This window comes from Gekko japonicus, unplaced genomic scaffold (genome assembly GCF_001447785.1).
Source record: "Gekko japonicus isolate JY-2015 unplaced genomic scaffold, Gekko_japonicus_V1.1 scaffold196, whole genome shotgun sequence".
Lineage (NCBI taxonomy): Eukaryota > Metazoa > Chordata > Lepidosauria > Squamata > Gekkonidae > Gekko > Gekko japonicus.
This window is the reverse complement of record NW_015173129.1, coordinates 208,419-224,381: the sequence shown is the minus strand read 5'-3', so window position 1 is coordinate 224,381 and position 15,963 is coordinate 208,419. Positions and strand designations below refer to the sequence as shown.

The 15,963-nt window shown below is 48.0% G+C and overlaps 2 protein-coding genes across 2 annotated transcripts in view; one reads left to right on the top strand and one right to left on the bottom strand.

The window, feature by feature from the left end:
- Nucleotides 1-328: 328 nt before the first annotated feature.
- FTSJ2 (FtsJ RNA methyltransferase homolog 2 (E. coli)) lies at nucleotides 329-9,898 on the bottom strand. Its single transcript, XM_015422079.1, has 3 exons — nucleotides 9,855-9,898; nucleotides 5,618-5,907; nucleotides 329-756 (listed from the first exon to the last, which is right to left on the bottom strand). The coding sequence occupies exons 1-3, from the start codon at nucleotides 9,860-9,862 to the stop codon at nucleotides 329-331; spliced, it is 726 nt and encodes a 241-aa protein (XP_015277565.1). The 5' UTR covers nucleotides 9,863-9,898.
- Nucleotides 9,899-9,998: 100 nt separating this feature from the next.
- NUDT1 (nudix hydrolase 1) overlaps nucleotides 9,999-15,963 on the top strand; it is a 16,724-nt gene continuing 10,759 nt past the window's right edge. Inside the window, exons 1-2 of the mRNA XM_015422080.1 lie at nucleotides 9,999-10,181; nucleotides 14,275-14,431. Of these exons, the coding sequence (XP_015277566.1) occupies nucleotides 14,280-14,431 (152 nt within the window). The 5' untranslated portion in view covers nucleotides 9,999-10,181; nucleotides 14,275-14,279. The remainder of the gene's footprint in view (nucleotides 10,182-14,274; nucleotides 14,432-15,963) is intronic.

Below are 15,963 nucleotides of genomic sequence, written 5' to 3'. Positions count from 1 at the left end.
GAGATTTGAGTCTATTCTGTGTGAATAAGACAGAGTTCAGCCTGTGTGGCTATATAGATGAGAGAGTGAGAGATTTGACTGAGTGTCCACCTCAGTCAGAGTGGAGTTTTGGGAGTTTGAGAGACTGTTTGTGACACCAAACTTTGCCAGTTATATTTACAAGTTCCTTTATAATCAGCAACAGCAACCCTAACCCAAAACCTATTTTGTTCTTTATTAAATAAATCATTTTTTGTTTAAACTTATCCCAGAAATCAGAATAGTCCTTCCTCAGGGCCACGTAGTCCTTTTTTTTTTTTTTTTTTAAAGTACCCGAGGGTACACTTTTTTAACGCTGCAGCCTGTACGATTTTGCCAGGTAATACTTCTCGGATGAGTCCATCCTACTGGCTTGGGGCTTTAATGTTCTCACTTCCGCAAAGTCTTGCATCAATCTCTTCTGAAGGCGATGGCTTTCCGAACCGTCCCATAACTTACAAAGCATGGTCCCGCCGGGCACCAAAACGTGCCGGGCCAGATCAGCAACAGACAAGCACAGGCCGATCAGCCGCTGGTGATCGATATCCCGAATCCCCGTGGCATTGGGCGCCATGTCATTCAGGATGACGTCCACTTTGCCCTTGGGAAGGACTTCCTGGATCTTATTTTGAGTGTCCGGGTCCGTGATGTCAGAATGAGGCAGGAAGACAGCTCCTTCCAGAGGGAAGACGTGAAGAAGGTCAACCCCAAGAACAAAGCCGACAGGGGCATCTCGATCTAGGAAACAAATGGTATTGTCAAAAAACATGGGTGGGAGGATTCATTCATACATCCCACTATTTCCTTAAAACTCAGGATGTGACTTTATTTACTTCATTTATAGCCCGCCTTTCTCCCCTTTGGGAACCCAAAGTCACTTATAACATCCTCCCCTCCCCCATTTTATCCTACACCAGTTTGATGTAGTGGTTAAGAAGTGTGGACTCTAATCTGGGAGAATCAGGTTTGAGTCCCCACTCCTCCACATGCAGCTGCGGGTGTGACCTTGGGTCAGTCACAAGTTCTCTCAGAGCTGTTCTCTCAAGGTCAGGCGAGCTCTCTCAGCCCCACCTGCCTCACAGGATGTCTGTTGTGGGGTGGGGAAGGAGAAGGAGATTGTAAGCCACTTTGAGACTTCTTCAGATAGTGACGGGCAGGGTATAAATCCAGTCTCCTCTTCTTCTTCACAACAAGCCTGTGAGGTAGTTTAGGATGAGAGGGAACCCTGCCAAGGAAGCTTGCTGGGTGACCTTGAGGCCAGTCGTGCACTCTCAGCCTAACCCCCCATAGGGATTCAAAATAAATTCAAAGACAGCCAGTGCGGTGTAGTCACTGGACTGGGATCTGGGAGACCCAGGTTTGAAACCCCAGTCTGGCATGGAAGCTCACTGGGTGAGCTTGAGCCGGTCAGCTCTCAGCCTAGCCTACCTCACAGGGCAGGCATGAGGATAAAATGGAGGGAAGGAGAGTGATGTAAGCTGCATTGGGTTCCCTTTAGGGGGAAAAACACAAGAGTATAAATGAGGTAAATATACATATGACACCATTCCTAACACCAACATGGGAGCCAAAACACAACCACGACCATGAAAGTTAACTAAGAAAAAACTCTGAAAAATAATTTTATATATTATAAAAAGTTATATTGATATGAATTGGTAAACAGAAATTACCAGATTACAAAATGCAATACAAAATACATTCAGAAAGCAAAGTGCCAAAACACCCATAGAAGGGTCAAACAGTCCTAATCAATGCTCCCTCTAAGCTGTGGAGCCTTGTGAGCAACAATTCTACCTTGTGCGCTACTGGGATTAAAGTTGTGAGCAAGCGATTTGGCTGCTGCATAGATCAGTTTGCTCTGGAGCCATCCTCCCTGAGCTAAGACAAAAATGTGTGAGCCGGATGCTAAAAAACTGTGAACTAGCTCACACTGACTCAACTTAGAGGGAACCCTGGTCCTAATACTCATAAATTGGGATGAGATTTCAAATGCAGCGTCCAGCTGCCACAAACTCATGATCCCGCAGAATAGCCGAAACGATGGCCTTACTCATAGCGTTTTCTAAGCTAAAAGCTTAATGCCAGTTTTTATTGAAAATTAATTTTAACAACTTGCACAGTTATGCTGCGTACAATTTAAGAGAAAATTATAACTAGTTTCAGATAGTACCAAGATACAGTAAATACAGTGCAGTAGCAAATTTTGCTTTTTGGATAAACTTGTATGTTAAGGTGGTGCTTTTCACCTACAGTTAGCTGAGGAGATGAGGTAGTGTGACTAAAACTTTTGTAGATAGCTTTTACCCATATAAAAGAATTTTGTATTTGGGAGTTTTGATATGCTCCCATTCTAATTCATCTATATTCATTTTCTCAATTATTGGGTACCATTTATTTAAGTAGGTGACTTTCAGCATCTATGTTGGATGACCATATTGATATTTTCTTTTGCAGCTTAATGCCAAACATGAGTTCAGAACGCACGGTCTGGCTCATGGGATTTGTAAGCTAAAAGCTCAGTGCCATAGATCAGTAGAAGACACAAGGTTAGACTAATCAGGGTAAACTTTGTATAACTTGGTATATAACATTGTATACAATACAAAAATATTTTTCAAAGTGTTTTCTTAGTTAATTTTCACGGTTGTGGTTGTGATTTGGTTGCTTTATATCTGTGATACTCCTTTGTGGTATTTTGGGTCAGCATGGGAGGCATATATGAAAGTGGAAGATCCATAGAAACACAGAAACATAGAGCAGGAAGGGACCCCCGAGCGTCATCTAGTCCAGCCTCCTGCACAACGCAGGAAATTCACAGCTGCCCCCACACACTCCCCCCAGTGATCCCTGCTCCATGCCCAGAGGAAGGGAAAAAACCTCTAGGATACTTGGGCCAACCTGGCCTGGAGGAAAAATCCTTCCCGACCCCAAAGTGGGGCCCTCACTTAATTTCCCCCACACACACACACCTTTTTATGCAAGGTCATGCCAGTTTACTGCACTTGGTTAGTTACACTAATCACCTGCCAGTGTTTTTAGAAACTGCTGCATTAGATGGCTGCCTCTGTTATCTTCCATTGTTTTTTCATGGCTTTCCTTGGCAGGGCAGAATATGTCAAACAAATAATAAACCTCAAACCGGCTGGAATGCCTTCCAAGAGGCAACGGCAACCCTCGCATTCCCAGTTCAGTGGAACAGCCACCGAGGACAGCTATGATACAGGCACGGCTTTGCTGAGAAACCTTGCATTCCTCCGTAGAACGTGGTCTTGGGAAGGTTCCTGGCGTCTACTGTGCAGCCTTCCCCCCCATCCATCTGCCCGCTGCCAAAGTCCTGCCTCGCCCAGCATATTAATCCACTCCAGCCCATTTTTAAAAAAGGTTATTTTTAGCCACCCCCTGTAACAAACTATTTTAAAAGCCAGCCTTTCTGTAACAATCAATACCTCAGAAACCTCCTTCATCTATCACTCTCGAGGAAGGCAGGCGTGCCACTCCGAAATCGGCCAATAACAACGTTTTGCACTGTCGGAGCACTTTCGCTAACGTTCACTAATTAAGAGCTAGTCCCCGAGAGACGGGCGCTTGCCAGAGGGGAAAATCCATGAAATAAAACAAAGGCTCTGGCAAGGATGAAAACGGAACCCGTCCGCCCCCGCCCGATCCCTTCCCCAAAAAACACCATGGAGTTTGGATAGAATTGAATGGTGGTTGTGAATTGACATCCGCTATCGGTCGACATCACAGCTTGACTTATAACAACGGAAGAAACATAGACCCAACTCTCAAAGAGCTTTTAACATGCAGTGCGAAATGCGCAGGGGACGACAGGAGCTAGACGGAGCAGGCACATGACTCCCCTTCTGCAGCTGCTCCGTTGGCTGCCCATCTGTTACCAGGCTCAGTTTCAGGTCTTGGCCGCCACATACAAAGGCCTACATGGCCTCGCCCCTCTCACTGGCGAGACTGGCTCTCTCCCGCTCCCCCTATGCTCCGCCATGAAAACTTCTGCAGGTGCCGACCTGCAAACGGGCAAAATCGACAACTGCTCGTGCCCAGTGCCTTCTCCGTTGTGGCTCCCGACTTGTGGGATGGCCTGCCCAAGGAAGTCGGGAAAGCTCCCGCTCCCCTGGCCTTCCGCAAATGGTGTAAAACTGAACAGACTGGTCTGACAAACTCACTTGGATAAATGAGTAAGGCCGGTGCTCTACACTGCTGCCTTGTGGGGAGGGAGGGCTATAAATTTGATTAAATAAATAAATAAATTTAGCTTTTTGTAAGTAAGATCCTATTTATGTAATTTCTGTACCGCTTCAAGTGTCACGTGAATACTTTTGCTGCGCTTCAGTTCTTTCTGGTGTTTCCAGACTTCTAAAACCCTAGTGCGTTGGTTATGGAATGTCCCATTTTTGTGTGTGATTATACTGACCCATTATGTGTAATCTGCCTTAAGTCCCTGTGAGAAAGGAAGGAAGGAAGAGAGAGAGAGAGAAAGCGAGAAAGAAACAGACAAAAGAGAGAGAGAGAGAGACAGACAGACGGAGGGAGGGAGGGAGGGAGGGAGGGAGGGAGGAGAGCAACTGGCAAATGAACATCAGGGTTTAAAGCCAAAGGATTCATGGGCAAAAAAATCAAGGAAAGCATTATTTGTAGGAACGGAACACAAAGAAGGGGAATAGAAAACAGCCAGGGAGAATCACGACAAGGGAGGGGCCATAGCCTTGTGGTACAGCCTCCCTGGATTCATCCCCAGCATCGCCACGTCTCGGCCATGGGGGCCACGAAAGGCCTGGAGAGCCACTGTCAACGGTCCAACTTGGGATAAAAGATCAGCGTGTCTCTACTAGACAGCAAGAGGCCTGAGGGAGGGAAAGCTGGAGGGGTGGAAGTCAGGAATGAGGCTATTTTATGAGACTCAAGGGCAGAAATATATGGCGGGGACGAGGAAACTGCAAGGAAAAGGCCACGTGAATTCACAAAGTTGACATGCTGAATCAGCCCACTGGTCCATCATGGTCAGCGTTGCCTACTCTGACTGGCAACAGTCAGTTTTTAAACAGGGGATGGCAGGGCTTGAACCTGGGACACAAAAGATGTTTTTTTGAATAGTGGGTAGTGAAGGGCGGGGTATAAATCCAATCTCTTCTTCTTCTTCTTCTTGTACGTTTCACAGAGAGGTGGCTAGTTATTGCCATTTATTCCGAAATGGACTCCGAAAGCCAACCCATTCCCGTAGGGTTTTCAAGGTAAGAGATGTTCAGAGGTCCTTTACCATTGCCTGCCTCTGTGTCCTGGCCCTGGTATTCCTTGGAGGTCTCCCTTCCAAGTACTTGCCAGGGTCGGCCCTGCTTAGCTTACGAGATCGGGTTTGCCCGGGCTACCCAGGCCAGGGCACTCTCTTAAGCATTTGTGATACGGCATGACAACTGCCTGTGGGGGGGGGGGACCCAGTAAAAGAATGACGGTAGGTCTTTGGATCCCTGCCACACTATAAATCACGCGCCACTTGCATCAGCTCACAATACAGATGCTACAGGTTTAGAAAGGCAGGGGAGGGAGTCTCCCTGACTCGTTTTCCCTTTGGAAAGGTGCTCACCCGATCCCGCAGCATTGACTCTCTGGACTGCCACCTGAGCCCAAGCGCCGGGGGCCGTGCCGCAATCTAACACACAAAGGCCGGGGCGAAGGATGCTGCGCTTGTCATCCATTTCCAGCAGCTTGAAGGCGCTCCGGCAGCGATAGCTCTGCTTCTTGGCTTCCTTTACGAACGGGTCCTTGAAGTGCCGCTCCAGCCAACGGTGCTCGGCCCCCGTTTTGCTTTTCAGGCATCGCGATGCAGAGTGGATTCGTGAGCACTGAAGCCAAAGGCTCGGTAGCTTGCAACACCTGTGAAAGAAAAGGCAAAATAATTGCATGGCCAAACGGACACAGGGTGTTAAGGGTCTAAGAACCAGCACCAGTCTGTTTAGACTTTTGTCACACATCTGATTCCGTTTCTCCAAGCCAGGTATCAAGTCAGAGACCAACTTACAGGAATCTTCTAGTCTGTTCGAGCTAAAACGTTACCATTCTCTGATTTACTGCCTGTGTTGGTCACTCCATTCACTAGCAGATATTCTTCAAGGTCACCCACCCAGGCCTATTAATTAGGCTCCAATAGGCTGTGGCTCAGTGGCAGAGCTCTGCTTGGCATGCAGAAGGTCCCAGGTTCAATCCCCGGCATCTCCAGTTAAAAGGATCAGGTAGGAGGAGATGTGAAAGACCTCCATCTGAGACCCTGGAGAGCCACTGGTGGTCTGAGTAGACAATACTGACTTTGACAGACACTATAAGGCAGGTTGGGGGTTCTGGGTGGGGTGGGGGGGGGGGGGGTATCCATGGATATTGCCCATGATTGTTTGAGGGGGTAAGGAGATTATGGCCTGCAGTCTTCTATAAATGTGGTTCATGGTTCGTCCTTACCTTTATCCTTTCCTTCCCATTCCTCCATGCTACGAGGAAGATATTCGGAAGGAGGAGGAGAAGGAGATTGAATTTATACCCTGCCCTTCCCTCAGAGTCTCAGAGCGGCTTACAGTCTCCTTTCCCTTCCCCTCCCCACAACAGACACCCTGTGAGGTAGGTGGGGCTCAGAGAGCTCTTTCGAGGACTGCTCTTGAGAGAACAGCTCTAAGAGGACTGTGACTGACCCAAGGTCACCCAGCTGGCTGCATGTGAAGAAGTGGGGAATCAAACCCCGTTCTTGCAGATTAGAGTCCGCCGCTCTTAACCACTACACCAAACTGGTCTAGGACTCTTTGCTTCAAGAACCAACTTTGCTATGTTAGGACTCCAGTAAACAGATAGCTAGTTCGCTTTCTTGTTTTTTTCCATGCACTTCATACTGCCTTGTTCTTAAAACCTTGTTCCTGAATTTCTTCAATAAAGCCTTATTTTTTACTCGGGGAGTTACTGAGACCAATCCCAGGTCCAGCTTGGTTACGTCACTGCACCAAGGCGGAGTCAGCCTTGACACCAGGGGTCCCCAAACTTTTTTTAGCCTGTGGTCACCACTGGAGTTCTGACACACAGTGGTGGGTGCAACCACAAAAGGGGCCACGATGACAGGTGGAACCACACACAAAGGAAGCCCAAGTACAGGAGACAAGAGGAGCAATTTTAAATTGGGAAAGAGGACTGAGTAAAGAGAATAAAGCCAACACTGACGGTAGCTGCTACTGAAATACCATTATTTTAATCTACACAGCTATTCAGGTCTCTGGGGGACAATCAGGAGACTTGATGGACAGCAGCCACCTGGCCACACCCACTTTCTAAAAATACTTGACAGACGCATGGAAAAGTGTCAGCAAGGGCACAGTGTTGGAGACCCCCTGTTCTCGGCAATCTTCAAACTGATGTTTTAGGGAGCGCAGAGGCACATCAGAAGCTTATAAGAGGTTCCTCAGTGGAAAAAAAATGCTGATTTTTTAATTTATTTGGTTTATTCAATTTATACCCGGCCCTCCCTGCCAAGGCATTTTCCCCTGCTATGCACATTGCAAGAATCTAGAGAACATTACCAATTCATGTAGGATAATATGGCTTAAAAGGCCCGGGCAGTGTCCTACAAGGAACCTAAAATTCTTCCCAAGATTCCCTGCATTGTGTAAGGGCCCCATGACAGCAAAAGATGAATTATGGGCCGTTTTCTCAGTTTCCATCTGCCACTGTTGGGTACTTAGGAAACAGCGATGTGGACTCACAGGGACACGTGGTGTCATCAGATTCGGGTGAGTCACCATCTTGGGCTGAAGCAACAGAACAAAGTTTAAGTCCAGTGGCACCCTGAAGACCAACAAAATTTAATTCTGGGTATAAGATTTTGTGTGCCACCTTTGCTCTATTGGGTGTAGCTGTTAGAGCGTATCGTTGAGCACCACACCAGATAAGCAATTGGGAAACAAAAGAAACTGGGAATAAGCGCAATCCTTCTGTCTCTCTCTCTCTAAAACATACTCTAACTTAGGGGTGTCGAACTCTTTTGTTATGAGGGCTGGATCTGACATAAATGAGACCTTATCGGGCCAGGCCACGTGTGTGTCATAAAATGTAGAAGAAGAAGAAGAGATTGGATTTATACCCCCCCGCCCTTCACTCAGAGTTTCAGAGCAGCTTACAAACTCTTCCCTTCCCCCTCCCCACAACAGACACTCTGAGAGGTAGGTGGGGCTGAGAGAGCTCTGAGAAAACTGCTCATGAGAGAACAGTTCTTGACAGAACTATGGCTTGCCCAAGGTCACACAAGCAGCTGCAAGTAGAGGAGTGTGGAACCAAACCCGGTTCTCACAGATTAGAGTCTGCACACTTAACCACGACACCAAACTGGCTCTCCTACACCAAACTGGCTCATAAGGGTTCTAGATCAGTCAAGTATGTTTTTGTCTTGTTTTTTAAAGTTTCATGGAGGTAGAAAGTTTTCAACCTGCTTTGCTAAGCAACATCTCCCTTTGGAGGCAAAGATACAGTGTTTCCCACCCACTGCAAAAAGCATACAGGCCAGAGGACATGGCATCAGTGAAATGTCAAGGGGTACTTGCCTGACTGTCAGGTAAATGTGAAACCTGAAGGGGGGGGGGAGCATTTGAGAGAAGACTTCCTTAGCTATCAGGCAAGGCAGCAGTACCCATGGAGAATTTTCCAAGATTTCACTTTCAAGTATGGAAAGGATGTGAGAGTGTGTGACTGGGCCATGCTCACCTGGTACAGCTCATGGTTCACTCCTCCTCTGCATCTTAATAAGGTTGTTAACCTTGAGGTGCCACCTGGACTTCCCCTGGAATTACAACTGATCTGCAAATTACAGAGATCAGTTCCCCTAGAGCAAATGGCTGCTTTGGAGGGCAGACTATATAGTATCATACCCCATGGACATCCCTTCCCTAGCCAGGATCCACCCCCACATCTCTGGGGATTTCCCAGCACAGAGTTGGCAACCCTACAGTGAGACCAGTAGGGATGCTAACTTCCAGGTGGTGGCTGGAGATCTCCTGGGATTACAACTGATCTTCAGGCAATAGAGATCAGTTTATTGGGAGAAAATGGCCACTTTGGAAAATGGAATCCCTTCCCTTCTCTTCCCCTCCCCAAACCCCACCCTCCTCAGGCTCCGTCCCAAAAATATCCAGGTATTTCCCAACCTGGAGTTGGTAACCCTAGGAAGCTACACTGAGAGGAAAGAAACGACTGGCCCCAAACCACCTTATAAGGTTAAAAACACAAGAACCTAAGAGAAGCCATGTTGGATCAGGCCAATGGCCCATCCAGTCCGACATGCTGTGTCGCACAGTGGCCAAAACCCAGGTGCCATCAGGAGGTCCACCAGTAGGGCCAGAACTCCAGAAGGTTCACTGTTCTCTTCTCCTGCGCTTATCCTCACAACAACCCTGTAAGGCAGTACAGGCAGAGGGAGAATAATTGGCCCAAGACGTACCAATAAGGGTACTGGGATGATGATGATAGGACTGCAACTCCACACTGGGAAATTCCTGGCAGTTTTGGGGGTGGAGCCTGGGAAAGGCAGAGCTTGGGGAGCGAATCCTGATTCTACAGGGTCCACCCTCCAAAGCAGCCGTTTTCTCCAGGGGGACTGTCTGATCTCTTTCGTCTTGCAGAGCAGCTGTAATTCCGGGGGATTCCACAGGCCCTCCCTGGAGATTGGCAAGGCAAACGTATTTCAACACCCACCCACCGACCCAGCCGGATACACTAACCGCTACCCCACGGCCCCATTTTTAGTCCACCCTCCTCTGTAACGAGGCAAGAGCAAAAGCGAGGGAGTCTGCAGTACTCACCGACTCATTGCCCCAAGGCCGGCCGCCACTTCCGGGAACGCGATCTGGGGGACACTTACCGAGATTGAACCGATTTGGTCCGACTTTCAAACCTGTCCATCCGGGAACAGGCAACCGCCTTTCTAGTTCCGCTGCCCAAGAACGCCAAGGCTGGGAGCGGGTCCCTCTTGCAAGCGCCGCTGCTGTTCCCTCTCGGAGCCTTCGCCAAGCACCGCCTGGAGAGGAGGTCCCGCGCCGGCCTCGGCCTCTCCTCCCCTGGCGGCCAGGGGGTTGGTTTCCCGCCTTGCTGGAGGAGCTGCCTGGACCCTGGTGCAACTCTCTTAAACGGTAGGAACAGTGGGAGGCGGTGGTGCAATCCTATGCAGCAGGGTAGGGGCGGATTAACCATTAAAGAGACTAGGGCACCAGGGCCAAAGGGGGCACCACAAAGTTGGGAAAAGGGTGAAAAGAAAAAGAAAAAAAAAAACGAATGAAGATTTATAAAAGAAAATTTTTTATATGAAACTAGAGCAAATTGATGATGGTGCACCCTAGGGTTACCATCTTCTATTTTTTGTTGCTGAGGTGCAGTGTCATAGGCTATGTTTAAAAGTAATATGATGGAGCCAAATTCAGTTGTCGTGACAGTCATTTCAATGACCCTCTCTGCCCCTTTTTAATTTTAGCCCCATGTAAACGTCAAAAATGAAGTGTGTTCAGTTGATTGGTGCACAAAAGGAGGGGGGCACCAAGACTGATCAGTGCTTAGGGCACCAGTGAGCCTTAATCCGCCCCTGCTATGCAGAGTCAAACCGGTCGGAGCCCTATTGATTTCAGCGGGTTTAGAGCGAAGGCAAGTCTGCTCGGGACTGTGTTGTCCCTGCGCGGAGTTGGTATGAGTGGGGCTGATTGCATAAGGGTGAAATGGAATTTTATTAGGGGACCGAACACTGTTGCCAACCTCCAGGCAGGGAACTACAAAGCAAATAAAATTGGACCACACTGTGGAGAGTAGTAAATTATGCGGGGAACACCATGTTAACTGGTAGAAACAAAATGACCTGTTCATATGCGTGAATCATCTGATCTCTGTGTATATGCTTGGCTCCTCGCATTAATCCCTGTGTAGGTGTTGACCCAGTTTAAATCAAAATCATAGAAAAACAGAGCTGGAAGAGGCCATACAGGCCATCTAGTCCAACTCATTGCTCAATGCAGGATCAGCCCTAGAGCACCTGACAAGTGTTTGTCCAGCCGCTGCTTAAAGACTGCCAGTGAGGGGGAGCTCACCACCTCCCGAGGCAGCGGATTCCACTGCTGAATAACTCTTACTGTAAAAAAGGTTTTCCTAATATCCAGCCGGTACCTTAACAGTGCTTCAATTTAAACCCATTATTGTGAGTCTTATCCTCTGCTGCCAACAGGAACAACTCCCTGCCCTCCTCTAAGTGACAGCCTTTCAAATATGTAAAAAGAGCAATCCTGTCCCCCCTCAGCCTCCTCCAGACTGAACATTCCCAAGTCCCTCAACCTTTCCTCGTAGGGCTTGGTCATATGCTGGTTTTGTTTCTCCTGCTGGCTCTGTCTAACTCCAACATTAACTTTGCAAACTCCTTTGAGTTTGATTTTTGTGTATTGTTGTATTAGCCCTTTTCATTTGGCTTTTTGTATGGATATTTGTTACCACTTTCATAATAATAATTTAATAAATTTTAATTGAAAGATAGTACGAGTATACAGAAGAAATAACATGCATAAACCAATAAAGCAGTGCATAACATTGCTATTACATATAATGTTGTTTATAACTTTCAGCCTGTCAATTCCATAGAGTTTCTAAGTAACCTGTGATTGATATAGAGTGTGTCAGAATACAACTGTGCTAACTTTATAAGTACAACAATAGAGCGCTCAGATCTTAAAAAGAACTAACAACTTATAAATGCATCCATTCACTATAACCGAGATGTGTTGGCAGAATGTCAGTCTCTGTAAAGTATACTATCAGAGCGTACCACTTTCTTACAAACCTAGATTGTGACCCTGCCTGCCTTTGTGTGTGTGTGGGATATATGTCTGCAATTTGCACAGTTTGGGGGTCTACATTATGATTTATTTATATACATAAACTTACATGCAATATTACTGTTATTTTAATGGTGTATGAGATTTGCATTTCAGAGGATATTTTGTTCCTATCTGTTAACAAGGTGTTTTCTCCATAATTTCCTAATCTCCAGTTGGGACCGGGAAATCTCCCGGAATTGCAATTGATCGCCAGATAACAGGCACCTGTTCTCCTGGAGAAAATGGTTGCTCTGGAGAGTAGACTGTATGGCATTATGACTTGCTGAAGTCCAACCCCGTAGCTAGGGATTTTGGGGGGAGGGGACCTTGAGGGGGCCCACCAGCTAATTAAATCAAAGGCTCCAGTGCAAGGGGGGTTATGCCCAGTGGCTGCAGCTTCCCTCCCTCCCCCGCAAAGCTTCTCTCCTTCCCTGGAGCACCCGGCTCCCTCCCTGGGAAGCTCCACTGCCCCTTCCCATGGTGCAGCGACAGGGGCAGCCTGACTTGCACCCTCGGCTCCCTCCGAGGGCTGGGAGAGGTGAGGTGTGGGGCACAGCTGGGTCAGAGGAGGTGCCTGCCTGCCTCCTTGCCTTGCCTGGGCTTTACCCTTCATGCTTGCTGCCTGGGTGGCTCTCTCAGCCTTGCCTGGCCACCACCGCTACTGTGCTGCCGCCTCTGAAATCACTGCCCTCATCCTCCCCATGGACAGGCTGACGGGCTGGGGGGGAGGGGGAGCCAAGGCTCGGGGAGCGGGGCCAATAAAAACCGCTAGGGGGCGGGCCCCATGGGCCCCATGGTAGCTACTGGCCTGCTGAAGTCTCTCCCCTCCTGTCCTAAACCCCACCCTTCTCAGGATCCACCCCCAAATCTCCAGGAATTTCCCAACACAGAGCTCGCAACCCTACCCAGGACTCTTAAGCAGGCATAAGATGTTACAAAGGCAGGCCTTGACAAATTTTCTGTGGCTCGAAAAGCCGGGCCAGAAATTCAGAGCCAGAACCCTTTTTCAGTCTTAGCATATTTTAGAGTCTCAGAGCGGCTTACAAACTCCTTTCCCTTCCCCTCCCCACAACACACACCCGGTGAGGTAGGTGGGGCTGAGAGAGCTCTTGACAGAAACTGCTCTTTTTCAAGGACAGCTCTTATCAGAACTACGGCTTGCCCAAGGTCATCCAGCCAGGTGCAAGTGGAGGAGTGGCGAATCAAACCCGGTGCTCCCAGATTAGAGTCCGCGCACTTAACCACTACGCCAAACTGCGTTTACTAATTATTTTTTGAATGTTTGTTGTAGTCATTTTTATTAGTTTGTATATTGATCACCATATTTTCTAATTATTGCTACCACAAAACCTGATCTTCACCATTCTCTTAATTTTATTAAATCTATGATAAAAAGAGTTATAGATAAATAAATAAAGGAATAGTCCTGGTTGTCATTACTGTAACAAAAATGCAGCCTAACGTCTCCCCTGTTTCTCAGAATTGAATTCAAAAGCTCCATTTAACTGAGTGTTGGAGCCAGTGTAGAAAGCAGCCAGTTACGAAATAAATTCATCCACCACCACTGAATGGTGTAAAGTCAATATATAAACAAGCAATGGCAAGAAATTGATGCGTGTGCATTTTTACGCCATGCAGCAAAACATATTCTGATGTGAAATTATACACGAGCTTTGTGCTTCTCATCGAGAGACGCCACAATTAAATCATTCCTAAAAATTCTAGGCTCCAGAAAGACATTTCTAGGGGCCATGGTGACCTAATCCCTGGGATTTGTCAAAGTATTAAAGGACAGAACTGTAGGAAGCAGATCTTTCACGACATCAGAGCCCTAGGCCAGGGTGTAAGGTCTGGTCAGAGTGGCTTCCATAGTGAAAGGCCAGCAGGTTGTGTACATGAGCTTAACATTTATTACTGCAGATAGATTCAGGGTGGTAGCTGTATTGGTTTGAAGCAATAGAACAAAATTTGAGTCCAGTGGCACCTTGAAGACCAACGAAGTTTAATTCTCTCAGAACTCTCTCAGCCCCACCTGCCTCACAAGGTGCCTGTTGTGAGGAGAGGAAGGGAAGGAGATTGTAAGCTGCTTTGAGACTCCTTAAGGTAGAGAAAAGCAGGGTATAAAATTTTCTTTCGTTTCTGTTTTATTTGGGGGTATAATAATTTCCATTTATTTTCCTTAGGGGCTTAGTCCAAACTGCATTCCCCCCCCCCCCCCTCCAGTCTAACTGTATGCTCTTTTGAAATCCAGCAAGGTCACGATTGCCATCAAGCCATCCCCTGCGCTTCCCAGTTGATCTAACTGCTGTGGTGTGCAGAGGGGCCTTTTATAGCAAGTACGCACCCCTGACTGTCGGCATCCTTCCCGTTGTAGAGAGCATGTTGACAAGCAAGCTCTTCACACTGGTGCTGGTGGTCCAGCCCCAACGCATCCTGCTGGGCATGAAGAAGCGCGGCTTTGGGGCCGGGCGGTGGAATGGCTTCGGAGGGAAGGTGCAGCCGGGTGAAACCATCGAGCAGGCGGCCAGAAGGTGAGCCCGGATAAGTTCCTAGGCCCTCCAGGTAATGGAAGTACAGAGTCCTCTGGTTTCGGATGGTAGCCGGGTTCGTTGGCTGTAGAATGGCTAGATTGGAGGGCAGTTGCACCCTGCAATGCCACCCTAACAACAGTTACTCCAGCCTATTTATTTATTTAGCTGTTGTAGATTTTCCGGGTTGTATGGCTGTGGTCTTGGTACAACCCAGAAAATCTACAACAGCTAGTGAACTCCGGCCATGAAAGCCTTCGACAACATAGTTATTTGTTTATTTCATTTGCTTTCTTAACTGCCCTTCCCCGCTTACGCTGGGGGCTTAGGGCGGTTTACAACAACATAAAATCGAATATAATTTTAAAGCCACTTAAACCTACAAAACTTCAATATTAAAACATTAAGCATAAATATTTAAACAGATGGCATAGCTAGCATTCAGATTTTCCGGGGGAGGGGGGGTGCCAGGCAGATGCAAAGGAACCATCGCTGGCCTCAACCGAAAATCTGGCGGAATATCTCTGCCTTGCATGCCGGGCACGGATGTCATTCGGCAGAGTTCCACCAGGCTGGGGCCAAGGCTGAGAAGGCCCTGGTCAAGGCCAGCCGGATATCTTCGGGGCTGGAAACCACCAGGAGATTCTTTTCTACCGATCTCAGTGCCCTTCAGGGGACATATCACAAAAGGCAGTCCCAAAGAGACGTAGGTCCCTGACCGTTAAGGGCTTTAAAGGTGAACACCAAAATCTTGAATCTGATCCGGTGCTCCACTGGCAACCAGTGCAGCTCACGCGGCACTGGATGGATATGTGCCCTCTGTGGAGTCCCTGTAAGGACCGATGCAGCCGCATTTTGTACCAATTGGAGCTTCTGGGTCAGTCTCAAGGGTAACCCTACACAGAGGTCATTTCGTAGAAAAAGAGGTGCCGGAGCTCATTAGCATAACTAATTACCATATGCCACACCCCCTGACATCACCAGAAGTGTGTCAGAAGGCAACACCCATCACTCAAGCTTCACTGGACTGTTTTGGATTGCTAGCTATTGTGTGTGTGTGGGGGGAGAATGCGCAGATCTGCCCTCACAGAGGAGGGAGAGCTTGGACCTGAAGGCGGGCTGGGGGGGCGGGCTCTGCAACGTACCTGGCTACTTATTGCTCCTCATGGCCTGACTGAGGGCTGTTGGGAGCAGGGGGCGGGGCTTGTTGCATGTGCCCACCCCCTGGGCTCCTTACTGCCGGAGCTCCACTCCTGTGCGCTCCCACAGGAAATTACCCCTGGAGGTGACCGTTGCATGGATTATTGTGGCTAGGTTGGAGCGAGACAGTCTAAGCCCACTGATTTCAATAGATTTAGACTGAAGTAACTCTGGTTAGGATTGCACTGTTTGAGACCAACAACATTGAGACCAAGTGCAGAAAAGGGCAACTAGAATGATAAAAGGGTTGGAACACTTTCCCTATGAAGAAAGGTTAAAGCACTTGGGGATCTTTAGCTTGGAGAAACGACGGCTGAGGGGTGACATGATCGAGG

Bases quoted from the DNA above. Each gene is read 5' to 3' on its own strand.
- FTSJ2 (XM_015422079.1), bottom strand. The intron at 757-5,617 runs GTGAGCACCTTT...TTTGTTTCCTAG, and splicing joins AGTCAATGCTGCGGGATCGG to ATCGAGATGCCCCTGTCGGC.